At 35.9% G+C, this 27828-nt stretch overlaps 1 protein-coding gene across 5 annotated transcripts in view; it reads left to right on the top strand.

Annotated features, from left to right (window-relative positions):
• The window catches only part of ROBO1 (roundabout guidance receptor 1), a 541331-nt gene that overhangs the window by 450159 nt on the left and 63344 nt on the right, over window positions 1-27828 (top strand). For 4 of the 5 annotated variants that reach the window (XM_068691128.1, XM_068691142.1, XM_068691152.1 and 1 more), the window contains 5 exons: window positions 6548-6686; window positions 7955-8082; window positions 23056-23064; window positions 25749-25873; window positions 27620-27791. In XM_068691128.1, coding sequence (XP_068547229.1) covers window positions 6548-6686; window positions 7955-8082; window positions 23056-23064; window positions 25749-25873; window positions 27620-27791 — 573 coding nt within the window. The remainder of the gene's footprint in view (window positions 1-6547; window positions 6687-7954; window positions 8083-23055; window positions 23065-25748; window positions 25874-27619; window positions 27792-27828) is intronic. The other variant, XM_068691134.1, reaches the window with a different exon arrangement.

Raw genomic sequence — 27828 nt, 5'->3', positions numbered from 1 at the left:
CAACACCCCCAGGTCCTCTTCTGCCAGGCAACTTTCCAGCTGCTCTACCCAAAGATTATACTGCTGCGTCAGGTTGTTATGACCCAAGCACAGCACCTACATTTGTCCTTGCTGATTGTCATGCAATTGGAAACATCCCATCAGTCTAGCCTATCCAGATCTGCAGAGCTCTGGAGAGCCTTCCTACCCTCAAGCAGATCAACATTCCCACCCAACTTGGTGTCGTTTGCAAAGTTACTGAGGGTGCACTCAATCTCCCCATCAACAGTATTGGTAAAGATAATAAATAAAGCTGGCCATAGTACTGAGCCCTGGGGAGCACCACTTGTGACTAGCCACCAAGCAGATTTAACTCCATTCACAACAACCCTTTGGCCCAGGCCATCCAGTCAGTTTTTACCCAGTGAGCAGTACAGCTATCCATTCCCTGAGATGCCATTGTCTCCAGGAGAGGGCTGTGGGAAGCAGTGTCAAATGTCTTATTAAAGTCACAGCAAACAAGCTACATCCTTCTCCTTGTCCACTAAGCAGGTCTTCTTGTCATGAAGGAGATCAGGTTAGTCAAGTAGGACCTGCCTTTCACAAACCTATGCTGACTGGGTCTGATTACCTGTTTGTCCTATATATGCTGTGTGATGGCACCCAACATGATCTGCTCCATAACTTTCCCTAGCACCGAGGTCAGAATGACAGGCTTGTAATTCTCCAGATTCTCCTTCCTGCCCTTCTTGTAGGGGGCATCACATTTGCCAACCTGCAGTCAACTGGGACCTTCCCAATTAGCCAGGACTGCTGGTAAATTATTGAAAGTGGCTTGGTAAGCACTTCAGCCAGCTCCTTTGGCACTCTTGGGTGGATCCTATTAGCCCCATAGATTTGTGGGTGTACAAGCAGTGTAGTAAGCTGCTAACCATTTTACCTTGGACTATAAGGGCTTCATTCTTCTCATCAGACTTGAGTATCCTGAGAAGAATTAGTCTTACTAGTAAAGACGGAGGCAAAGAAGGCATAAAATACCTCAGCCTTTTCCTCATCTCTTGTCATTGTTTTCCCCCACATATAATAAAGGGTGGAGATTCTCCTTAGTCCTACTTTCTTATTTATGTACTTTAAAAAAATGTTATGTATATTATCATCTTTTACTGTAGTGGCCAAGTTAAGCTCTATTTGGGCTTCAGCCCTCATAAATTCTTCCCTGCATGACCTCACAACATCTTTGTAGTCCTTCTGAGTTGTCTGTCTCTCTCTCTGTTGTTTTTTTTTTTGTTGTTGTTGTTGTTTTTTGTTCTGTTTTGTTTTTTTTTTTGTTTTTTTGTTTGTTTTCCTGAGTTCCTGAAGAAGCTCTCTGTGCAGACGTGCTAGTCTTCTCCACCAGCTCATCTTTCAGCACATAGGGATGGCCTGCTCCTGTGTCTTCAAGATTTGTGCTGTTCTAGAAAAATGTCCAGCCTTCCTGAACTCCTTTGCCCTTCAGAACTGCTTCCCAAGTGACCCTGTCAAATAGGTCCCTAAAATCAACCCTATGACAATCCAAAGTAGCAGTTCTACTGACTGCAGAACGTATTATTCAGGTTTAATATCTGTTTTGTCAGTCTTTGGCACTTTTGTGTCTCATTACTTTTTAAAAGTGTGATGCAGGCGACTTAAGGTTCTGCTCAGAGTTTTTTATGAAGCAATATTATCCTTAACGAAGTGAAATTATCGCCATTTTAAAGTTGCTGAGATTGAATATCCAGCAAGATAGTCTTGTAACTTTCTGTAACTTTCTGTAAGCTAAGGAAGGATCTTTGTGGTCCACCATCCTGGTTTCTTTGTTGTTTTTTTTTTTCTTTTTGTTTGAAAACCTTTGAAGGACTTCATATGGAAATTTACTGTCACATAGACTTTTAGAACTTTAGAACTTCAGAGCAGAATCTAGAATTGATATAGCCTTCTGGCTATAGTTACATGAGTGAAGTCCCGACACTGGGCTCCTTGTCACCTGTACTGTTTAATTATTCGTCTAACCAGAGAATCACAATATAAACTGTTATATATAATTCATGCTGGAAATGGTCTTCCGTCTGGTTTTCCCTTCAAATGAATTTCTGATTTTCAGTTTGGGGAAACTAGTAGGCTTTTATTTTCAAACAGGACAGTAAAGCTTTGTCTGTCTTATCAATCTATGTCTAAAAAATTTTAATACACTTCATTTTTTCAAGTTGGATCTTAGATATGAGTCAAAAGGCATGAGAAACATGCTGACTTCATATATTAATATCTTTCAGCATAAATCTTATGTTTATGGGTTTTGGTTATTTGAAAGTTGAACTTTTGCTTTTAGGTCTGCTTCAAATCAGGGGGAGGATTATAACCCAGAGACTGTAATATTAGAAGATTTCAAAGTGTTCCTTACTAGGCTTTCCTTGTATTTACCAAATAATCGTGTGACAAAGATAGATACTTAACTAGTATCAGTGTGATTTCCTTTATCCATTTATTCACTTAAATAATAGAATTAAGAATGGGCAGACAAAAGCTCTTGGACTATTACTCTTCTGATAGGAAACTGACCTAGAGAACAGTATGGTTCAGGGCTCAATTCTAGCCATGGCCCAGGACTCAAATCTGTTCAACATTTTTATCAATGATCTGCATGCAGGAGTGGAGTGCATCTTCAGCAAGCTTGCTGATGATAAACTAGGAGGTGCTGTTGACTTCCTGAAGGGATGAGGAGTATTGTAGAGGGATCTAAATAGATTGGAGCACTGGGCAATTAGCAACAGCATGAACTTCAACAAAGGAAAACGCTGGATTCTGTACCTGAGACAGAATAACGCTGGACATGGGTACAGACTGGAAGGCGAGTGGCTGGAGAGCATCTCAGTTGTAAGGGATCTGGGGGTGCTGGTCGATAGCAGTCTCAGCATGAGCCAGCAGTGGGCAGCCAAGAGGACAAAACTCATTTTGGGGTGCATTAAACAGCACAGCATAGGTCAAAAGTGATTACTTGGTATATTTAGCAGTGGTACAGCCTTGCCTTGAATATTACATGTATTTCTGGGCTTCACAATATAAAAAGGATCTTAATATCTTTGAAAGCTTTGAAAGAAGAGGGCAGCAAAGCTGGTAAAAGGCTGGAAGGCATGTGCTGTGTGGAAAGGCAGAGGACACCTGGATTGTCTGGTCTGGAGAAGAGGAGGCTGAGAAGCGACCTCACTGCTCTTTGCAGCTTCCTGAGGAGAAGCAGAGAGGGAGGTGTCAGTGTCTGTTCCCTGATCACTGATGAAGGGACACAAGGGAATGGCACAAAGCCAGGAGAGGTTCAGACTGGACATTGGGAGAAGTTTCTTCACCATGAGGGTGGTCAAATGCTGAAACAGGCTTCCTGGTGAGGTGGTTCATGCCCCATGCCTGTAAGTGTTCAAGAGGCATTTGGGTAATGCCCTCATTCATATACTTCAACTTTTGGTTAGCCCTGAAGTGATGAGGCAGTTGGACTTGATGATCTTTGTAGGTTCCTTCCAACTGAGCTATTCTATTTTGTTCTGTTTTCTTCAATGGCATCCCTCAAAAAATGAATATAAAGCATTGGATATATTAAAAAGGAAATAAAGATTAAAATGCAGAAAAATAAAACAGTGTTGTAGAGATCTTCCAGGTTTCATAAGTGAGATATACAAAATGAGCTGAAACTGAATATTGCAGTTGTGCTTGTATCCCAGTTCTTCAGAGGTGGGGTAGATGGCACTCTGAAGTGGAGAAAACTGCCTTCAGGTAAGTATTTTATTATAGGTACATAGAATACAAATGGATCAGGCACACAAGAGTCTACAGAAGTATGGAAAAAAAAATCAACTCATTTGTAAAAAAAATTAAAAAAAAAAAAAAAACAAAACTCATTGTTTGGCCAAGCATGCTGATAGTTCCTACCTTCTTGGTTTTACGGTACAATCAGAATTATGTACATGCAAAACACAACATTAAAACTCATTGTGCAGTCATATCTTTACATCAGATTTAAGGAGTCCTAAAAAGATAAAATCCGGTAATGGAAACAGTGACAAAAACATTCACTGCAAGTGTTCCTGGATGTTATTGTAATTTAAGTGCTTTTGATATTATTGCTGTATATCTGAACATTCACAATGGTGTGATTTGTGTCCAAATGAATATATGTATTTTGGGATTTACTTTGCTGACGTTTTACAATGCTGTCTTGGTGTGGATAAAGTCACTTCATCTCATTTTCATTACTGAAAGTTGTAGACTGATAAGAAGTATACAGAGTTGTCAGAAAAGTAGGCCTCTTGTGTTGTGTTTTTTTTTCACTGTTGCACAGCAATCATGTCCTTACCAGATCAGTCCTTTATATTTTGCAGGATTAAACTGAATATCCTTCCTCAAAGGATTCTTACTGTGATGCTTAAGCTGGAACATTTTTCTTTTATTCAGGATTGTGGTTTTACTGCACCTATAAGAAAATGGGGGGGAGGAGAGGGGCTATTAATGTATTTTTGATTTAATTAATTGAAAAAACAACTAATTAGAAATTTAATTTCTAAGTCATGATTTAGATTCATATCTGTAGGTCCTTGTTTTATTTCTCACTTCTTGAATACAAAACCAGGCTTTAACCGACAGCATAATCAGCCTGGTTGTAAAGCAAAACGAAGGTAAGTTTTCTACAAGACTGGTGTCCCGTTTGTCTGGACATCCTCCAGACTAAAGGAAAATTTTCTATAGAGTTTTGCTTAGTTGTCACTTCTACTTCAGTCCTTTTTGAACCATTCAATATGGTTTTATAATACTGAATTTGTAAACACTTATCTGCATAGTGGAAGTGATATTTGTGAAGTGTGATATTAGTCAAACGTAACACAAATGGCAGATGCTAAGAATATAAAGCTGTCTCTTTATCCTTCTGTCAGGTTCTTTTGTACTCCTATGAGAAATCTGTGGCATATTTTGGGGTATTCACAGTTCCTGATGGTGCCAGTGGCTTCAGACTCATCCAGTTCCAGGGAGATGATATGTATATCTTTAATACATACAAGTCAAAACATGCAACTGTCTTCTCATTTCTCTCAGAACTTTCACAGCTTTATAGGCAAAAAGGTCATCTGCCTTAGGCAAAGGAACCTGCAAAGTGCTCTCATGTTCTTTTTTGAACATCTTTTTTGTCATTTGATGCTGCCTCTCAGGATGAGTAATTCTTCTTGGAGTATCCCAGTAATTCTTAAAATACTTTTCTTCTTCGTGCATGTGAAAAACTCACTGCACCACTCTGGTATAAAACTCTATGGACAGTACAGCACCATAAACTTTGGACCCTGTTGCAGGTAGAAAAGTGTATGGATTCCTTTCTTGAAATTTCTAGCTTCTAGTTGGGTTGCCACAATAGCGCAGCCTGTGCTGAGGTCTCATTTCAGAAAGTCTGAGAGAATTGTGCAAAATGTGTGTTTCTGACTCTGGTGAGCCAGGACGGGGGTCATCCATGTCCTACCATGTGAATCAGGGATAACAACAGTGTTTATTAGCAATAATTTGAGAGAAGAACTTGTAGGTATTTTTGGCTTACTTTATTTTGTGTGTTTTATTTTCATGAAAGAAAATTTTCTAATGTAGCACTGGAAATTACCATCATGTGCTAGCTGCTGCTGACGTGCAAGCAACCTCATAGAGCTAGTGTGCTGGGCATTACATTGAATTTATATGCACCATTGAGTCACAGCCTCTAGTAAGATAGTATTTAGTTTGTGCCTTCTGTCTTTTTGAAGCAGTGCAGCAGAGGAGTAGTCATTTGTCTGAGGCCTTGCAGCAGGTCTGCTTCTTTTTAAGGGTCAATGCATATTCAGCTTGCGTATTCAATAAGATGTGATTTTCTTTAGGTATATTTGATGTACCTAAGCCTGAAGAAGAAAAGGCTCCTGGGTAACCTTAATGCACCTTTTCAGTAGCTAAAGGGGGCTTATTAAAAAAGATGGAAAGCAGCTTTTTGCTCAGGCACACAACGACAGGACGAGGGGGAATGGTTTTAAACTAAAAGAGATTTAGATTAGAGGTTAGGAAGAAATTCTTCACTCAAAGGGTGGTGAGGCACTGACACAGGTTGCCCAGAGAAGCTGTGGATGCCCCATCCCTGGAGGTGTTCAAGGCCAGATTGGATGGGGCTTTGAGCAACCTGGTGTGGTGCGAGGTGTCCCTGTCTGTGGCAGCGGGGTGTGAACTAGATTGTCTTTAAGGTCCCTTCCAATCCAAACCATTCTATGTTTCTGTGATGTGATGATATATAAGAATTAAGCTTGGGTCCTGAACTACCATTGAAACTGCTGTACTGAGATGAATAATGCTAGGTATTTACACAGCTACAGATCTTCTGCTTATTGTCTGAGCTTTTGTCCTGGGGCAAAGAGCTAGAGGAGCAGTGGCAAAGTCAGCTCCATTGGATTCATCCCACTCTTCCTGTTCTCTAACAGCTGGAACTGAGGGAAAATCACAATTTGGGCACAAAACTGCTGAACTAATCCTTTAATCCTTTTTTATTATTATTTTTTTTTTCCTTTAGAAAGACCATCTTTTGTGAAGAGACCAAGTAATTTGGCTGTAACTGTGGATGACAGTGCTGAGTTTAAATGTGAGGCAAGAGGTGACCCCGTCCCTACAGTAAGATGGAGGAAAGATGATGGGGAATTACCAAAAGCAAGGTACAGTATATGGAGTTAACTTTCTGATGACATTTAGTTTGGTATATGATGTTGCCATTCAACATTTGACTGCTAACATTTCTTTTTCTTGAATAGAAAAGGCTTCATAAGACATTGAGCTCGATTTGAAGTTATCAGTTATATTAAAACTTAAGAATTGCTTGTTCTAAGCCTTTTGTTGTGACAACATGAAAAAAAAAACCCACAGCTCAGTTCAGTCAATAATATCTGAAATAGATTAAGACTTCACCTGAAAACCTTCTGTAATTATTAAAACTTTGAGGGAATGTATAACAGTTAATAAATTAGCTTACAACATCAAGAAGTGTATACTGGAATTGCAATTGATGTAAAATGTAGTCTGTTAATGTACCAAGCTGTCTTGGTTATATATGGTTTTCTTATTAAATCTCTAATTTACTTTTTTTCTGTCCTTGCTCTAATTCAGGCCAATAAGTAAAACACCTTATTAAAAGGAAATACAATTCTGTGATAGATAATACATTTATTTACTTGAAATGCCCATACATACATCAGTTGAAAACCTATTGAGGATAGCAGGAGGGATTTGAAAGAAGACACAGTAACAGTTGGCTCCTGTCATCCAAATTCATTTTTCTGTTAATCTAGTCTATAACTTTAATAAAAAGTATTGCGTTTTTAAGAGGAAAATATGCTTCCATGAAGAGAAACACATTGACAGCATTATACAAAGAAGAGGAAAAAAAAGGTGATGAAAGGACAGGAAATGGTGAAAGGCCACACATCATTCTTTAGAAAAATTATTGAATGAGTTGCGATTTATACTGAAGTTTAAGCAATTCTGATCTTCCTGAGGACAATATTTTCTTTTCAACCATATTAAAAAATAAAATAAAATCTTTCATTCAGATGGAAAAAGTATGGAGAGAATGATTACTATTATTAAATTTACCTGTTAAGAGAGTTCTAATAATTAAAAAGTTCTGTGGTATAACCTTATAATTGTATTACACTAGTGAAATTCTACTGGTGCCAGCGAAATTGACTCATGTTGGAAATAAAATCAGAATCAGGTTTTCAAATTTATAAATATATATTTTGCTTCAAAATCTTTGTTTTTAAATTATTGATTTACAATAATTTTAAAATATTTTTATTTATAAGGGAAATGTATAAATAAAAATATTTCAGAGGAAAAACACCGTATTCCTTCTTACCCTTTACAGAAGTTATACAAAGTTCTACCTTTTTTCTTGTTCATTATATATTACTATGTATATTTAAAGATATGAAATCCGTGATGATCATACCTTGAAAATACGGAAAGTTATGGCAGGAGACATGGGCTCATATACTTGCGTTGCAGAAAATATGGTTGGAAAAGCTGAAGCATCAGCTACTCTAACAGTGCAAGGTAAGAATGTTTCTTTATATATTATTCTAACCTAGAATTAAGAGAAATGGATTTTCTCCGTGGCAATCTTAGGGAGTTGTTATACACGGACTAGTTGTGTCTATAAACAACTCATAGAGTTGCTGCTTACACCATATATCTATGCTGTGTTGTTTAAAAAAAAAAAAAAAAAAAAAAAAAATAAAAAAAAAAATAATTTTAGTTTAAGTTGTATTCTTTAGGAGCAGAAGCATTTCAGATGTAACATTTTTCTCAAGAGTCTTTACCTTACCAGGGTGGGGAATTGAATACATTTTGAATTTCAGTGTGTTCAGAATTGTGTTATTTACAAGCTTTTTGTCTGAAACACTAACAGAACGAATAAAACCAGTTTTAGCAAACTACATTACTTTAAATTTAGTTTCAATTATCTGCTGATTTTTTTTTTCAATTAAATGCAGTAAAAAAGCATTGAATGATAAATCTGTATGTATATCTTATAATGCATTAACCCAGACCACTGGAATTTCAGTTGTTTTTTCATTATAAAAGCATGTCATAGCACTACTGTTTCTCTGTAAGATAAAATTCAGTGGAACTCAGTGTATTAATATGTATAAAGAGTCTTCATTGCCTTTATATACACAATCCAGATGTTCACCATTCAGATAATCCCTTTCTTCCTTTCCTGGCTAGCAGACAGGCAATGATGTCATACTGATGCTTTTTTTTTTTCTACACGCTGATGGTCCTCCTGTCCTTTTTTCTGTTTAGTGGGAATTAGTCATTATGAAGTTCTGGGGAAGTATAGGCTTAAAAGTATTTTATTTGGTAACTGCACTCTATTTTGACACATTTACTGTAGCAGGAAAGGTCTTGTCCTTAACCTGATCTCCTTTTTCCACTAGAAACATTTGGTATCCTTAACATCTGTAGCCATTAGGAAAATACAGGAAGGAATATTTTTGTTGGAGGTCTCATAAAAAATTTTGAGATGTTCTCTTTTGTTAAGTCATCATGATGTTTATACATCAAAACTGATATCTTATGTTTGCAAAATAATCATCTCTTATGCTCAGTGTTTTAGAATAAAAGATTAACAGGTGAGCAGTAAGCACAGTTTATTCCAAAGAAAAAGCTTGATTTTTGATATATTCTTTTTTAACGGCTATTTGTTCTGAAGATCATGTCTTATGTCAACTGACAACTGTTAATCTTTTAGAATATCAATTAATAATCAGTATTAAGAACATTTCCTCTATGACTGGTTGAGCAGATACCTTTCTGGAAATAAGCTATCAGTATCGCTAGTCCTCCTCAGTCTTATTCAAATAATCTGCAGACACATTCTGGTAATGTCATATTGGTTGATGGTACTACTCAGATCTAAAATTACCTAAGTTTATAGTTGATAGAGATCTAGAGTGAGATCTTTTGAATTTTGATAATAAAACAGTATATCTTTGTAAGCATTTATATTACACAGTGGATGTTTACACTGTAAAAGCTTTGCTCTGCAGATACTGTTATACGATAATTGGTTTCCCAGCATGAATGGATTATCTCCTGAGCTATTTTTCTATGCTAATGTGTCTGTAGAATGGATTGATGCGAGAAATTGTGATGTGTGGGGCCAATTTGTAGTTTATAATGAAGTAAATTATGATCAAAATCCATTTATTAAAGTATCTAGGAGACCTAGGTTTATGGAAGAAAAGAAAGAAAAAGAAAAAAAAAAAAAGACTCCTCTAGAAAGCATGCATTTCTAGCGAGCAGGTATTTTTTCACATTTTTCCTTCTTTTTCTCTTGTTTCTTCTCTCCTACTGCTCTTCTTGTTCGGTCCCTGCTTTCCCTCCTCTGCCCTCTTATTTAAACCACATCTTCTGAAGGGTCAGCTTATTTGCTACACTACATCTAGAGAGGTAGATGTGATCTTGTTTCAGTGTTAAGATGATAATGATCTGACAGCATTCATGGGCATATGAGTATGTTCCCACAGCTCATCAAGGAAAATATGTTTTCATTTATATGAGTTAGTATTTTTTCAGGCTGATTTAAGAAATGGAAATGACAAGTCTGTGCTTTTGGTAGTTTTCATATGTTCTGTTGATGAAGGAATAATACATAAGTGGGGGGGTATGCTGGATAGAGTTATTTCTTATGCATATTTGGGCAATGTTACAAACCATGGCCTCAGAATTTGAATCTGCAGCTGTGTATCCGTCCTTTTTAAATTCAACAAAAGACAAATAAAGGTTGGTTTGTTTGTTCCCTTGGTGTCTCTGGGATAGGCAGTGGTGTTTTCATGCCAGACAGCCCTCCAAAGAAACAATATGGGAATTGTTAATGGTAACAACTCCAGAGGACATGTCTGTTTAGGAAGGGGTGGTCATAGTCTGACAAGTGTCTATGCTGTTAAAGTGCTACCCTGCATGAAATGTGACATAGAGCAGAAAGTGCTGTAAGCGATGCTCTTCAGGATGCTTCTCAGTCTTTTGGCTTTGTGGCACTGCTATGATGATAGATCCTCCTCCTGCATTCATCATTTTCCAGGCCTGATTGAGTTGTGTAAGTTCTGTAGCCTGCAGGGTTATCTAGGGTATTAAGAAGTGGAGATTGTAGCACAGTGGCTAATGGAGATACTTAGGTGGCAGGGATGTGACGATGAGAGGTGGTGAATAGCTAACCTGGTGTCTCACCAGAGAGCTATCTGGGATCTAGCTGTACTGCTAGCCTTCAGCTCAGCACTGACACTGCTTTGGTCTAGCAGACATCTAGCGGTAGGTAAGACATGCCCTGCAGTGCTCCATAAAACTCTGTGTGGCATCTTCTAAGCTGGTAATGCTTCTGGGAACGAACTGTCTCTGTATCTGTGAACTAGTAACTATCAGCTCAGATGATTCAACTACATATAATGGGATGCTGATGGTAGAAAATACAGAAGAGGGGAGGAGATACCAATTCCATTTCAGTGTTTTACATGTACTTCCTCAAGCCAACAGCATCACGGGTTCTGATTACTGGGATCAGTATTTCCCTGCATACAGACTCCAAACTTTGGGGATTGTAAGTGTTTCCTCTCAATATATGAGGTACAGATGTTGTATTTTTATTCAGTTTCTCTAAAATTACTAAACCAAATTTGGAGTTCTGTATTGACATAGAAGTTCGAACCCCTCATTTTAGTCTTTTAGTATTGTAGCTTAAAAGTATTTCCATCTTTCAAGTTGTTTGTCAGGTTATCTTATTTTCTTCCTTGAAAACTAAATACTTAATAAAACTTAATTCTAGTGTTTTTGTGGTTTTTGTTTGTTTGTTTTGTTTTGTTTTGTTTTTGCGTTCTCCTAAAATTAGAGAGCCTCAGTCCGTTGTTTTCATTTTGTATCAATGTGTAGCACATATGTAAGGCATCCGTAGACATTACTGAATACACACATTAGAGTTTAATTCAGGAGATGATTAATTATTGAATAAATACCTCAATCAATACAAGCTGCCAGGAAGCAGCCTGGAGTACAATACGTTTTATTTTACCAGACTCTAATAAGTACCTGATGTGCTCCAGCAAAGGGAAGTGATGGCCAAAAATGTATCTCTGGACCCACTGGATTTATCTCTTAGTTTCCAGCACTAAGTAAATTGGATATATTTATCGTGCATAATTTTAATATATATGCACGATGCTTTTAATGTTTTCATGGAGATGTCTATTATGTGTTTTTCTTAGTTTTATGCTTTTAAGCAGGACTGTAGAAATGGTAATATTATATACAATTTAACTGAATCCCATATTCCTGAGAAATATAAAATTGCCATGAATATGTGCCTCAGAACCTCAGTTCTAAAACAGAATTAGTTTTACCATTAATCGAAATAGCAGTAGGCTTTCTTCAGAAACCAGCAAATTTCACATTTAATCATAAAAATGCTTTCAAGTAAATCTAGCAACAAAAGGTTTCACTTATTTTCCCCTAGTTCCATTTGTTTTGCTCCCATTTGCAGTACTTAATTAAGCTTTTTTTTTTTTTTTTAACATCCATTTTAATAAGATTTCTATGCTTTATGTTGAAATGAGATTTACTCTCTAAAACAACTGCAAATTATGATTCCAGGGGAAGTCTTCCTAGGCTGTAGGCCAAGAACTGTTATAGCAAATACATGTATGAAAGTGTCGTTGTTGCTCAGCAGGAGTTGGAGGAAGAGGTTAAGTACATCAGGTGAGCAGGTCTCCACAGAATACCCCTGATGCTGACTATGGGTTGGTCACCAGCAGGTTGGTAGTAAACAGCAATCGTCAAACTTTGTGTTCTTTTTAGGTCCTTTTCATCAAAAAGTGACTGTGTAGGAGCTTGTAGTATTAGTTGTAGTGCCCCGTCTAATACATACCTAAGCATGCTGCAGCAGTAACTGAACACTGCATTGTAAATGTTGGCATTCAAAGGCACTAAGCATATTCAATGTTACTGGTTTGGCAGGAAGAAGGAAGAATTCCTGCAGAAATAGCTCTGGCAAATTCATATTTTGCAGTGGTACTCTTTGATATCAAGGCTGTTCTGGTTTATGATGTCATTACTGTTAGGAATAACAGAAATTGCCTATGGGGTATCCACCCTACAGTGACAAGAACTTTCCATAAATGACTTCTGGCTGGGATTTTGCTGGACTGGTCAACTGACAAGGAATTCTAATCAGAAAAGGTGGCACATGCATCAGGTCTGGAATTTCCTCTGCCTTCTACCTTCTTCTTTGTGCAAAGTAGCTTCAAGGCATGCCATAGAAGACATCTATTTGACTAGGCTTCTGGGTAGGGCTAGGAAAACCACCCTGAATGAAAAGGAATGGGATTTGCTCTTTTATCTGTCAGATACCATGTAAATGTTTCCACTGTGTCATGTTGCTGGTACACATTATAAGTTTTATAGGTATCTGAGATACAAACATTAAAATAACAAAGACACGATATGAATTTTTATGGGATTTAAAAAAAAATGCCATTGGGGTATATGTTGGCTACTATGTGTTGCAGTGAAGGCCTCACTGGATCATTAAATGATTTAATTTTAAAACAGGGATTTGGATTTAAATCTTTAAATTTAAACTTGTCTATGTGGTCAGTATTTCTCCCTTTTGAAAGTATTGATTTTAAGCAATATTGTGTCTTACATTTCCATGAAGGAGAAAGGAATAATAGTGACTGATGAAATTCAGTGTTTTTTTTTTTTTTAATTAATAAACTTTTGGCAGGATAAGTGAGGGGAGCTATCTCTTGTGATTTGTATAGCTTAAAGGCACAGCCCTTTCCCCATTAATGACTGCTGTAAACTATGACAGTACTTCAGATTTCTGTCAATGATCTGAGGAGTTTGACTGCCACCTATTTCTGGTTAGAGAATATAAATCTTAGAAGTTAATCAGAGGGAAATGAGGAAACTATCTGAAGAAGAGGTTAGTGCCCTGAAGGTGCTTGTTCTACTGATGCGAGTGATGAACACTAAGATTCCTGAAGCATTTCTGAAATGCAGGGAAAGAAGGAAACAGTAAATATTTCAAAAATTAAAAAGAAAAAGGTTTATAGTTGCTTTAAATCCATGTGACATATTTTAATAAACAACTGCTTCTATGTTTTTTAAGTTTTTAACTGGAGGTTTTTTTGTTTGTTTGTTTGTTTTACATAGTATCTCATAACAATGACTACAATTGCTTACGTGGAAAAAATGCTTAAAAACTTTAGAGAACTGTTACTGTAATTTAGCACTTAATAACAAGAAGTTGAGACAGATGTTTCTTAGCAAGTAGAGCATAAGGAGTCCAAATAATTTGGAGAAACATTACTGTAGAGATATGTTGAAGCTAGAGGCTTTCTCCTGCAGGAAGAGATTAATTTACTGTAAAATTCTTAAAAATTACACCTTTTAATCACTCAGTGCAGAGAATTTAAGAAATTAGATGTGTGTAGAATAAATCAGCACTCAATTAAAAAGTAGCACAGATTCTTTTCTAATGCCTGCAATTTCCTAAACCCCATGGCTAAGGAAAAATCAATTGTTTCTGTATCAGGCATGTGTGTGTGACTGCTGTTGTAAAGATAACTTGTCAACAGTTTTGCCATTAAAATAGACAAAGAAGAATTTTACTGCAAAATGTTGTGTTTGGGGATTTATATGTAAAATTAAATAGAGTGAAAGGAATAACAACTTACATGGGCTACTCATTAAACAGTATTTCTGCTGTATGCTCATTCTGAAATAAATATAGGCCTTATTAAGTTACGCTAAACATCTGTAAAAAAGTAACACCCTTTTTCTGGCCTTGTTTCTAACCTGTAAGTAATTTCCATAAGGACTATACAGTGATTATAGTACACTCCCTTACTTATGTTACATTACATGCATCATTAAAATCAGTCATCTCTGTGAATTAGTTCTTGACAAAAAATGCTGACTTATAACAGCAGTGTTCAAACATTATTTCGCTAAGCTGTTTTAGGCACTGTTTGTGTCTATGAATTATGTTTTGTTTGAACACTAAAATAGGTTATTGTTAGGTGCTGAATAACACTACAGAATAAATATGAGCAATAAAGTATCTTGCAGTCTTTACAAGCAAATTGTGTCACGTAGTAGGCTCAGTATCATGAGCTTCCAGTGCAAGAAAAAAACAGCTTAAACTGCTAAACATGAAGTATGCTCTTATTATTCTTAGTGGGAGGAATCTGCATGTTCTTCTTGTCCTAATGAATGCACATTAATTCCTGAAGTTTGAAGTTAATTTTATTTTCATTTGATTATGGAATAGGATGAGAGGGTTAGGAAACAAACTGTCTGGATGGACATCAGGTTTCTTTGCTGTGTTCTCATAAATACCCAATGCACTCTAAACACAACCCTGAGGGGGATTTTGTTCTCTTTGCATCTTTCAGTGTCATATAGGATAGTCCACCTACGACTTGCTTTTCCTCAAATGAAACAGCTGCTCTCTTCTTTGGTACAGTTAAGGTAGCACATTGATACCTGGGTTTTAGGAAAGAGGAAATTTCAAGTCACCCAAGAGTTCTGCTGCAATCCAGTCTTTCTGAAACCTATTCCTTACTTTTCTCTCAAGTTACTGTGTGCTCAGATCTTGTCAGACTTTTTTCCTTAAAGTGTTTTACTAACCTAAATAAAAACAGAACCTCAAAACTTGTTTGCTAATATCCCTAGATTATCACAGCTGCCATAACACTTCATTTCAGACTACCAGTAATTTTGATAGTATTAGTCTTTTTGTAAAGGTGAACCACTGCCTCACTGTATGAAAAACAGTCTGTGTTGTTTTTATTTTTTGTTTGTTTGTTTCTGAAGATTGTGTTTATTTCTTTAGGCAGCTTTCCACCTGCCTCACACTAAAAATTCCTGTGTAATCTGATGTAGAGTTCTTAAATGTTGCAATTTTTGCTACCTGTAATTAACATCTGTTAATGTGTCCTAGTTACCTTGTAGATAACACTATCAATAAAGTAAGATCAGGTATTACTGGGCTATTTGTAGACCTGGGTTGTCTGTATGTGAGGAAGTATCTCCTTTATAACAAGAAAGAGAAGTCTAGATTCCTTTTGAAATAGTATCTGTTTCAGTTGGCAGTATTCCTTAGTGAGTATTGCATGTAAAATAATAATAATAATTTATAATGATCAAAAGTTACTTCGCTGTGGAGGTTTTTTGTCCTTTTGTTTTTAGTGTGTGTTTGGTATCCATTGATCATGGGGCTTTGGCCACTTCTCACAAATAGCTTTTACTTATTAGAAGAAGGTTGCTATGGATTTTAAATACCTCTTTCGAAGAAGAAAACTGCTATCATAAACAGCTGGGGAAAAAATTACATTCCATTTCCTTTTTAGCTCTACTATCTTTTATTGTAAGTTAAAAATGCAGTAGGGTGCTCCTGAGAATTCTTCAAATAGTATCCAGCTGTCATATTCTTTTTGTACTTCTGCACAGCTTACTTAAAAATTATCTATCCTTTTTCACTCTTTTAAAAGGCTTTAGTATAAATATTTGTGGCTATGACTGCTTAGATTGCAGCAGCGCCTAAAATTACCTCAGTGCTTTTTAAACAGAGGGCAAGACAAGCATTCTCCAAAAAAGAAAAGCCTGGGAAACAGAACTCCACGGTTCACTGCATTGCTCTGGTTTTTAAATAGATGGAATTAAGCCTCTCCTAAGTGTGCTCACTAAATTGTATTTAGTTTATAAGATGGTTTAGGAGGACCAAGAGCAAGGATGGAACAGAGGAGGGTAGGAGAGGAACTTCTGGAAGGACTTAAATCGCTCCCTCTCTGTCTTCCACCCCCCATATTTTAGATTTCCATTGTCACCCCAAGGCATTGACTACAGGATTTATGAACATTATAAACTGAGATTATTACATGTATTAACCTGAGAAGTGCTGCCTTTTAAAACTACACTGCAAAGTCTCTTTCCAAATTTTTTATTTTATCGTAAAAATCTTCATTAACTCCTGAAAAAGGTGAGATTGCAAGCTTTCTGATTTTGCAGCTAGTATCAGCAAAATCAGTTGCAAATCAAAAAATCTTGTGTGAGTACCTTGTGCAGACTGTTCTGTTCCCAGAGATTTTTGCAGTAGGTTTCTTCCCAACACACATGTATACCCACTTGTGTAGCCCTCTTCATCTTGACTCTAAATGTTTTTTAGGGAAGATTTGCTCTCAAGCAAACACTGATATAATTTCACAACTGAGACACAGCTGAGAGAGCACCAGTTTTCACTACCCAACCCTATCAATTAGAATTTAGAAGAAAAAAAAAATCACCTCTCAGCCCAAATTAAATCTCAAAATGACCAGAAATCTACATGGACATCCTCATGTCTGTCTCTCCCCAGTATGTGTGCTAACTCGAAGTGTAATTACATTTTCAAGGCTGCATTTGTACTGTCAGCAGGAAGGAACAGTACTTGTCTTTTTCTTTGTGAGACCACTTTCCCTTGATGCACATTAGATCTCCTGAGTCACCTGCCCTTTTACTCTTGAGTACCAAGCCAGCAGGTAGAAGCCCATGTCCCCTGCTGAATCTGAGAATATATTCTGCTTGCCTGATCAGAGTAAACTGGCTGCCCAGTTTCCAGACTGCAGCTGCCTCACGATCACTGCCTCAGAGTGCAGCAGGTAAGCGTGGTGTGAAGTGCAGCTGGCAGTCCCCCAGCACCCTGATGGTGGCACATTCATGACAAGCAGATTATACTCAGCCTGTTTCAAAGTTGCTGCCCAGCACGTGGCAAGTCTTTGTTGTTCTGACACCTAACAGAGGAGAGAATGTGTGTCAAATATAAACAAATAAAAAGAATGAAACAAATAAAAGTCTGTTGTGCAATATGTTGAGGAACACAGCAGTTAATTAATACTGAATTTTTTTCCATTATTAAGTGTTTAGTGCATGAAACTGAAACATTGTTTTGGGTTTCTAGATTTCTACTACTATTACTTGCGGTCATCCCAAGTATCAGAATAGTTTATCCTAATGCTCAATCAACAGTTTTCTATTTTAATTTAATTCTCTTTCTTATAACACTGTTATAGAATATAATCCATCTGCTTCTCCTCTCCAGTCTATTTTGATTTCCATCTTCTCATCTTTGCTCATTTGAAGTTACAGTAGTCACTTGCTCTTATAAACTTAAGAAGTGTTTATCTGATATATCATCAACAACCCAAAACAGAATTTTTCTAGTCATCATAAATGTAATTAACCATGATCACTCCCTTGCCAGGGTTTGGAATTACAAGTCCTCACTTTTGATTTGAAACATCAAAAAAGCACATGTAAACATTTTCCCTGAACTATATGTGGTTGTGGCATGCTTGGAGCCAGACTGTTAGACCTTTCCTCAGAAGTTTGTACTGCACTATATCACACTTCATGCCCTGGAGCTATATACTGTGTAAGCATTCATGGTGAGTAAAGGTGTCCCAGTCTGGTCTTTTAAGAATGTGAATTTTAGCACAAAATATGGAAAATGTAAACTATTTGTATATGTAGAGAGACCTCAAGAAATGACAGTTGAAAATGCAAAGGCCAGTGAGGATGAAAAAGGATATACCCTGTTTCTTTTGTAATGTATCTGGTAATATTTTCCCATGTTTTTCACAGGTTGTAGTCAGGAGACAGCTGAATGGAAGCATTTATATATACATACATATATATATATATATATATATATATTTATTTATTATTATTTCTCAGAACAAGAGATTTTGGCCTTTGCTTTTGACTGTGTAGAAAGTAATACTTCTCACAGATGACTGCAGAAAAATGTTGCTTATGAAGGATATTGGGTGCTTCAGATTGATTTGATAAGAACTAATAGCGAACAAATCACTGGAAAGGAAATGAAACATTGACTTAAACTAATTCCCTTAATAATAGCTTTTGTAGAACAGCAACATCACTTTCTGTTAGGTGTGTTACAGGAAGGCATTCAGTGGTCCTTGTTCAGATATTAATGCCTCCGGAATTTAAATCCTTTTTTGGAAAGTAAAAAGTTGTTAATTAGATTTCAGAGTTTAGCAGTGAAACATTTTCATGAGCAGAAGAGGTAGGCAGCTTTTGTGCTGGTTGAAACTAGGAAAAGAATTGGAAAAGATCATCAGACCTTCTTAAAAAAAAAAAAAAAAATATTTATTTTTTTTTAAGGAGTGACCACTTGGAGCTTGACCAGTTTGTTAAACCTATTCCAACTAACACTTCCTCTGCATGTAACTCCAGTACCCAAATCTTCTGTACTTAGCCATTTTTTTCATGTAGAGATTATAAACATCTGAGAGTTCAAAAAAGTTTCAGCCATTCTGGAAAATGGCAATGTTTTATTACAAATAATATACCTATCTGCGTACTATCTCTGTTGCTAGCTCTGGAGTTTCTCCTCTCATACTTTCTAGTCTCTACTTGGCCAACTGCATCATTAATGCCAGCTCCCCAGGCTGTCCCTTCCAGCGTGTAGGCTCATAATCACATCCCATCTCCTACCAGTTTGTTTCTACAGGCATATTCAACCTCTGATTTTTTTTTTCTTGAACTACAGTTAATGTATCACAAAATTAATTGAAAGCAATCTAAATTTCATTGTGACTGTCATTTCACAGATTAATCATATACTTAAACATTTATACAGAAGCTAAAGACTGCCTATTACCTTGATCTTGTGTTATAATTATTGGCCTGAATATTGGGATCGCTTGATTTCTCTTGTGTAGAATTATACAGTCTCACTACCTTTATATTAATTTCTATATGCTATAAGGGTGTCAAGCAGTCCTTGAAGACTTATAATTTTTTATTCTAATAATAAAAAATGAAATACACTGGGCTTAAATTGAAGGTATTTAGCTTGCGTCAACTGAACTACAAGATGTATTCTAAGAATCCAGAAAGTATTCATAAATAATAATAGTCATACTTTATGAGTTTTTAATATGCAGAACAAGACGCTGTTTAGTAATTAAGTACCACCTTGAATCCCTAGATCTCAAAAGTACTTTATTAGTATAAATGAATGACAATTTCTGTCTCTTTACTCTTTTTAAGATAGATAATTACTACTACTGCTTTTGGGACTGAGATACTTGAATATTGTAGCTTGTCCAATGTCAGACTATGAAACAGAGGCAACTCTAATATTTGCTTCTTAATACTGGAGTACTGATAAATTATAGAGAAACACTAGATCACCATTTGCATTCACTTTTGTGAGAAAAAATAATAAATGTGTTATTTAAAGATGTAGGCATTATGTACAGTATGTTGTGGTCTCATATGTACATACATCCTTTGAGGAAAGGCTGAGAGAACAGCTCTTGCTTAGCTTGGAGGAGAGGTGGCTTCAGTGTTGGACGTAACAGCAGCTCCCAGTACCTACAGGGAGGTTGTCAGTAAAACAGAGCCAGGCTGTGTTGGGAGGAAAAGAGGCAAGTGATGCAAGTTGAAACAAGGGAGATTGATACTGGATACAAGAAGAAATTTCTTCACTGGGTGGACAGTCAAGAGAGGAGAAGGTTGCCCAGATTGTTTGTTCATTCTCAGTCCTTAGAAATTTTCAAAACCTGAGTGGATCAAGCCCTATGCAGCCTGACCTCACCCCATAGCTGACCCTGTTTGAGCAGGAGTTCGGACTGGAGTCCTGATACTGCTTCCAACCTGAATTATCCTATGATCCTCCAATACGATATCTATCAAATAAAGTAGTTGCTCCACTAACATCTGGTAACTATACTTGTCTCTAGTTTGAGTCCTAAAACTGCAAATTCCTACTCCTGAGAGTGGATTTAATTATACCAATAGTCCCAGTGAGGATGATAAGATTGCTGGCAAGAATAAGATATTAGAATATAAAGTCACTAGTCTGGAAACCACTTTTCTTTTGTTTTTTTGTTCAGTGACTGGACACATGTCTTCTATGATAAACCTCACATGTCAAGGAAATTATTTGAAAGGCAAAAATATTATTCCTTTGGTATTTGTGGTTTCACATGCTACCTTCCTGTCTTTACAAACAGGTTATTCCCCCTAGTTACCATGTGAAAAGTCATGATAAACACATGGAAAATGAATTTACTTAATAATTGAGTGTAAGTGCTGTCAAATAAAATGTGCCCTAGTAGAGTAAAAACTATTTATTTCTCAGTTTTAGGAACCTTAGATATTAATAGTATGTAGATAAAAGTAAGAAAGTGGTCTTTGTTGTAGCTATTGCTTTTATTGTTGTTCTTTTAAACCACATGATTTCCCTCTGACAGAACTGTTTAAATTTTTGTATGAAACTTCACCCTTTGCCCTTAACACAAGTTTGCAACCAACGTGATGCCCTGTTTCTACAGGGATTTATTTTCATGTATCAGTATCCCCTCTGTTTTTACAGGTGGGCAAAAAAATATATTTGCTCAACAGGGTTATTTTTGACATACAATAACAAAACCATCTGGTTAAAAGAAAAGTGGAAATTCAGCACTTGCAAGTTAATTTAATTTGTGGAAATGCAATTGAGCAACCAAGACAGATTTCTATCTTGAAAATTTCAAGTGAGCTTTCAGTAGAAGGCTCAGGCAGCTTTGCATTGCTACCAAGAAGGCTTATCTTTTCTCTTTTGGGCATTTATTAAGTAGTGGAAAATTGCTAATTTAAAATGCAATCCTCTGTGCAGGAATTGCAATCCATTATGTCTCTTATCAGACTCCTTCATGTAGAATATGAGTTGTGTTTTATGGAGAATCATTTCTAATTTTAAAGCAGGTCAAACTGTAATTGCAAGTTTAGCAGAGAGCTTTTCAGTTTTAAAGGAGTGGCTATTGTGTAATATAAACATACACAACCGAGAGTCACTAGGAGCTCAGTCTTGGGGACAAGCATATTTCTCTCAGGAATGCTTCTATGTAATTCATTGGCTACTCCTCTTAAAAGTCACAGATTTGCCATCTGAGCAGAATAATACACACTATTTTTCTCACACATTTAAAGAAGGCTAACATACATTCAGAATACTTCCCTAAAATTGAAAATCAAAATTTTGAAAACTGTGCACTTTGATTTTCTCTGTTTGGGATTGCTTCCTTAAAAATGTCTCTAATAACATAAAAACAGAGTTCTCTGTATGACTGGGTTTTTACACTTTCAGTTGCAGCTTCTTGGCACGATCCAAATTCAAGTATTATATCAGATTCTCCTTCTGCTTCATTTTCTTAATACACCTGGAGTCCCCTGTTTATGTGAACTGTAAGCCAGTATTTTTCATGCCTAATGAATTTTGGCAGACTGGATATTATTAGTTTCCTCCATGTGTTCTATCAGAGGATGGTGTATAGCAGGTGCTTACATACTCAATATAAAAGCATACCCTGCTGAACAACAGTTGTTTTATTCTCAGCTTAAAGCTTAAAGGGCTTGGTGTTTGTAAAATGTATTAAGAAAAGTATATATATTTGGAATTATACTGTAATTATTTTATACCAACCACCTTTTTTTTTTTTTTTTCTCCCCAGAACCTATATATAATTACGCAATGCACAATTTTTACATTTTTATTTTGAATCTGTTCTTTCAATTAGTGATGTATTGTTGGAATGCTTTCTAACATGCCTTTCTTTTGTAAGTGAAATTAGCCTCCCAGGATTCATCAGGTCATTTCCAAACTTACAATAATGTTCACCTATGTTTGAAGGACAATGTTCTATTAGATAATTTACCACTGGAATATTTCTGTTGAGAAACAGAATGTTTTGCAGTAGATCTCTGCTTTCGGGTATTTTACTGAAATTGAGATTTTTGGGGGGAATAAAAGGATTAAGAATCTTTTTTAATATATTTTTAATTGTGGATTAGTTTGCATTTGCAATTTAATGCTAATCATTATGACCTTGATACAGCAATTCTATACAGAAAAAAAAAATGGTGTGGGGGCTAAATCCCTCCGCATATTACTAAAGGTTGAGTAAACTGCCTTTGTAATAGCTATTAGCCTCAGAGAAGTATTTTCTGTTAGTAAATGTTTTTATGCTTTAGAAAGAACATAACTGTCACTGTTCTATTTCAGTAGTGTTGCAAATTGATATTTACTGTAGATTTCAAGTTCATTTTACTATGGAAAGCTCTTCATGCAGAGAAACAATAATATGGGGAAAAATTAAAAAGTTTTTACCTAAGTTTCCACAATGATAATTGGCTTGGAATAGAACCCAAGTTGCCCAACCATTATTTTAGTCTCTTACCTGGTTTAGTCTATAGCCTACTTCCAGAATGATAGAGTTCTGCTTTAAAATACAAAATATGTGGTTCAACATTTTGAAGCTGTGTTTCATATATCAGAATATATATGTGCTTTCTAAGATCATTACCAGGGATCCTTTTTATTTATTTATTTATTTAATTTTGCTTTACTCTTTACTTTGTTTCATGTCTATTCAATTTTATTTATTCCATGTTTTCTTTTTGTTTTGTTTTTGTTTTTAGTTGTGTCTGGTAAGTTGAAATTTTATTGGCCATCTTCTAATCATCGTATTACTGTGACGAGAACATCTCCCCTTTCCATCCATCCCCTTCCATGTCCTTCAACCAGTCAGCTCCCATCTTTTACTTGTTATTGACAAGACACATCGCACAGAATAAATTCTGCATGAAGTATGGGTAACTTAATGACAAAGAGAAAGGTAATGGGTTGCTAACTTTGTTTTTACGTGATGTAATGAGTCAAATCCTGATGTTTTCTAGCTTCAATGACTGCATTAGTTGAAATTGTGCTCTATAAATAAAAATAATTTTTGTTTTAAAGGTCTCAAGGATAGAAATTTTTTCCTTAAGTGGATTATAAGTTCCACTTCCTTTATGGTATAGTCATTACATACCACTTGTCTGAATGATCCGAGGTATGAAAGCAAACTGAAGTTTGTAGGAAAAAGTGGTGAAAATGCTTCTGGTGCAATAAAAACATGGAAGACAATTTAATAATAAAGTTTCTCTTAACCCTATTTTAGTTCTTCTGACACTGAAGCTATTGGGATTTTCATTATTTACTATAACAGGAGTAGATTTAGAATAATACAAATATGCATAATATACACAGGTATTTTGACTAATATACATGTAAAATGCATGTTTAGAATAATACATGGAAGCATATACCTATCTGTAGTTTATAAATTCTACCATTTTACCTGGGAGACTACATTTCCTGTCTTTTTTTTGGCATTCAATAGTCCCTGAAAATCATGTTCAGGTATTAGAATCACAAGCATTCAGCTATTTCTCCAGTGGTCACAGCTGTTTTATCCTGATATAACTGTATCCATTCTCAAGTTCGATGAAATCTTAAACCTAACAAATCATATTCAGTAGCAAAGAACTGAGAAACCCTTGGTTCCATCCTTTGTGGTATTATGTCACAAACCAGTACAGAACCAGCCAAGCCTTAACTGTATGCTAAATTTATTCTTGTTATTAGAATTCCAACAGCATAATGAAGCTGCTTCACTCATCTCCATTTTCCCAATCATACCTTACAACCCAGTGGTAAACCCCCAACAGCACCACTTTCCATTCTAAATTAAACATGTTATCATGTCAAAATCTTCCCACATCCTCTTCCAAGGTGTTGATTGAATGTTTCAGAACTGTTTTTAAGTCTGCTAATTGTTGTAGGTGAACTGCACCCTAACTTCATGTAGTTCCTTATCTAAGAAAATTCTGGGAAAGGTAGCATTGGCATCCAAAACTAAATAATGATATGTTGTACTTTAAAAATTGCCCCAAAGCAGGAGGGTGATAGGAAGAGTATATTCTACCATGAGCTCAGTAGGGGGCTGAGGCACAGGCAAAGAGGAGCAGAAAACTGAAAGTATTGGCCTACATGAAAACTGAAAATAAAATTTTTAAAAGGGACTTTTACTGTTTCTTAATTCATTTTATATGAAGTCACAGTTACATGATTTCTACTAAGCACATTGAGCATTATCTTTAAATGACATGATTAAGACCCTTTTTAAAGAAAAGCTTTTAAATACAGAAATGTTTTAATGGAAAAAAAAAAAAAGGATTCAAGTTATTGAAGTCAGATTCAAAACATCCTCTCTATTCTCAACCCAAACACAAGGAAGAGAATAATTAGTTTGGGACAGATGATCAGAAGGAATTGGAAATGAATAAACACTAAGTAAATGGCTTTTCATTTAATGCACATTTTTCAAGGAGTGAGAGTGAACAGACTCAAACAATCTAGATTTGTTGTTCTGTGCTATCCCCAGCAACTTATCTAATGCTGTCAACTCTCCTGATTTCTTTTTAATGTGACTGACATAATTTTTGACATTCTATTTACTACTGGATGAAGTGGTTGTTGAAGTCTGTATAAATCAAAAGGTTTGGACAATGCTGGCAGTATTTATAATGTTAGGCTGAGCAGATGTTTCAAATTTGCCCTCATTTGCATATATATTTTGTTTGAACATGCCCTTGTCTATGTAAATGAGGAAGACATTCAGCTCTGCTGTTGCTTTAAATTCATTCCTCTTCAGTAATTGGATTGAAGATTTTAAATCATTCAGTGGTATTTCTGGGGGTTTTGAGTTAAACTGAAAAAATTGAGAGACCCCAACTACATCAAAAGTCTCTTTTATAAGCAATGAGAAGCTTTTTCTCTCATAAATAAAAAAATATATATATTACTCCTGTGCAAGTAAACCTGAATTCATAGTTACTCAACAGGGTTTATTACAGCCTTTGACAAAGTGTGTCACTTGTCACTCAAAGATTTCTCCATGGTGACTTGGTACCTTTTTTCCATGCTTAAAAATCAATCTTATAAATAAATAAAAATCTAACAGGTTTGGTCATATTGGTGTCTGTTGCATTGCCACTTGTCCTGTTTAGTGGGACTTACTTTCTTGTACAACTGGTGACTAGTAAAATTAATGGATGCACAGTAAGGATTTTACCTGAGAAGTCCAGCAACAGAACAGGTGATCTGAGTGCTGATGAAGCTGTGATTTGTTAGCTTATGAGTCTTTGTGTTGCCTCCTTATTAAAGACACCTAACTGCTCTGGTTTACACCATTTAAAGTCAGGACTTATATCACGCCTTTCAATAGGCTAGCTTTGGTCTTCTGACAGCAGTGTAATTTTTTTCTTTTTACGGTATTTTCATCTTTCAGAGCCTCCACAGTTTGTTGTAAAGCCTCGTGATCAGGTAGCTGCACTGGGAAGAACGGTGACTTTCCAGTGTGAAGCAACTGGAAACCCTCAGCCAGCCATCTTTTGGCGGAGAGAGGGAAGTCAGGTAAAACAGTCTTTCTGTCCATTCTTCTTAGCGTTTTCTTGAGGAGATGTTGAGATGTTGTTGAAAGAAAAATACCTTAATTATTGTATTTAGGATGTGAAAAATAACTCTAGTGCTAGGAGATGCTGGATATTTCTTCTCTATGTCACATGCATTCAAGTAGATGTCAGCCATACTAGAAAGTATATCTATATGCTTAGTCTCGAGTTTTCTCCATGAATGTAAAAATAAATTTATGAAACAAGTGGAAACATTCCATGAAATGGAAATCTTTTTCTCCTATCAGAGAGAAACGTTTAAGAGATGAAAAATTGACTGATGCTGAAGTTTTCTTTAATTCCCAAATACCCCAAAAATTTTCAGAAAGTTTGGCTCTGCTTTTGTGATGCAGATATTAGTTTGCCAGGTGTGTGTGTCTCTCTGAAGAACTAAATTATTTGCAATATTGATCTTCATCACTGTCTGGATAGGACACTAGCTTGGGACTAAGATCTACTTTTCCAGTCAGTCAGTCAGCCCCAGGTCATACCTCAATAGGGCACTTTTTCTTCTAGCTTCCTTATTTGAATAGGAGGGAAAATTATTTTCAGCTCTTTTGTAAAGAACACTGAAAGCTACTGAATTAAACACAAAATAGCACGGCAAGAGAATAAGTTTTCTTTCAGGGTCATCTTTTGAAGAAGAGATGTGACACAAAGTGCTCTTTGTTGAATATGTCTGTCTAAATGTTTAAGTGCAAACAGAGTAGTGGCCAAATTCAGATGATAATATCTTATTGTAAAAGTATATAGATAGATTATATTTACATTTTTGTATGACCTGGATTTTTTTGCTAATAGTTGTTTAGTACATATTTTTTCCTGCTTATTTTTTACTGCACTTTTAATGAATGAAGGTCAGTGAGTATGGTTTGCTAATACTAAAGCAGCAGAATTTGTGTCTCGTTCCCTCAGATGAATATTGGAAATACAAAATAAAATTTGGTAAGATAGAAGGATGAAAAATAGCCTCTGTAAATTTTGGGTATTCTCATTTATAAATTGTTCAGCCAAAGGCAGAAATTTGAAACCAGTATGTGGTATAACAGACTACTATTATGGCTGCCATTTGACTTTTGACTATTGCTGGTAAAATACCATGTACTTCATACCAAAATTGTCTAAGCAAAAACTGGTGTAGGACTGAATTATGTCCTTATATATATATGGCTCATTGCAGAACACAAATGCTATGATTACAGAGACCTAAACAGCATCTTTTTTTTAGAAAACTGTTCCATTCTTGGGAATTTGAAAGTTAAAATACAAACAAGTAAATGAACATTTGAAGTGAAATAAATAGAATGCCCTGAATGAAGGTCTAAAAAAAGATGTTGAAGCAAATTAGTCAGGCTCACCACAGTTGCTTGCACCATTGGAATATCTGTACATATCAGATCTTTGCTACTGCTTGTTACAGTTTGTATAAAGCCCAGCATTGACTACTGAGGGTATTAGAGCAACCCCAAAAGACTTACACAATTTTATGAGCGTATCTACATGTATTTTATCACCAAAAAACACAATTAATCCTATATAACTATTCACATTGTGGTAGAGACATGCTTAAGATCTGAGGGGCAGAACATTTCATATATAATGTGGAAAGGTGAATTTGTTTAGATATATTTAAATTATTCATATTGATATTTGAATGTATTTAACACTCCTTTTTCACTTTCTTTCCTACACATTCTTTCTTTCCTAGAACCTTCTTTTCTCATACCAGCCTCCTCAGTCATCCAGCCGATTTTCAGTTTCCCAAACAGGTGACCTCACCATCACCAATGTCCAGAGGTCGGATGTTGGGTACTATATCTGCCAGACATTAAATGTTGCAGGAAGTATTATAACAAAAGCCTACTTGGAAGTTACCGATGGTAATGATGCCTTTATTTTATTGTTTCCAAGTTTTTA

The sequence above is a fragment of the Anas acuta genome, chromosome 1, assembly GCF_963932015.1.
Source record: "Anas acuta chromosome 1, bAnaAcu1.1, whole genome shotgun sequence".
Classification (NCBI taxonomy): Eukaryota; Metazoa; Chordata; class Aves; order Anseriformes; family Anatidae; genus Anas; species Anas acuta.
This window is presented reverse-complemented; position numbering and strand designations above follow the sequence as displayed.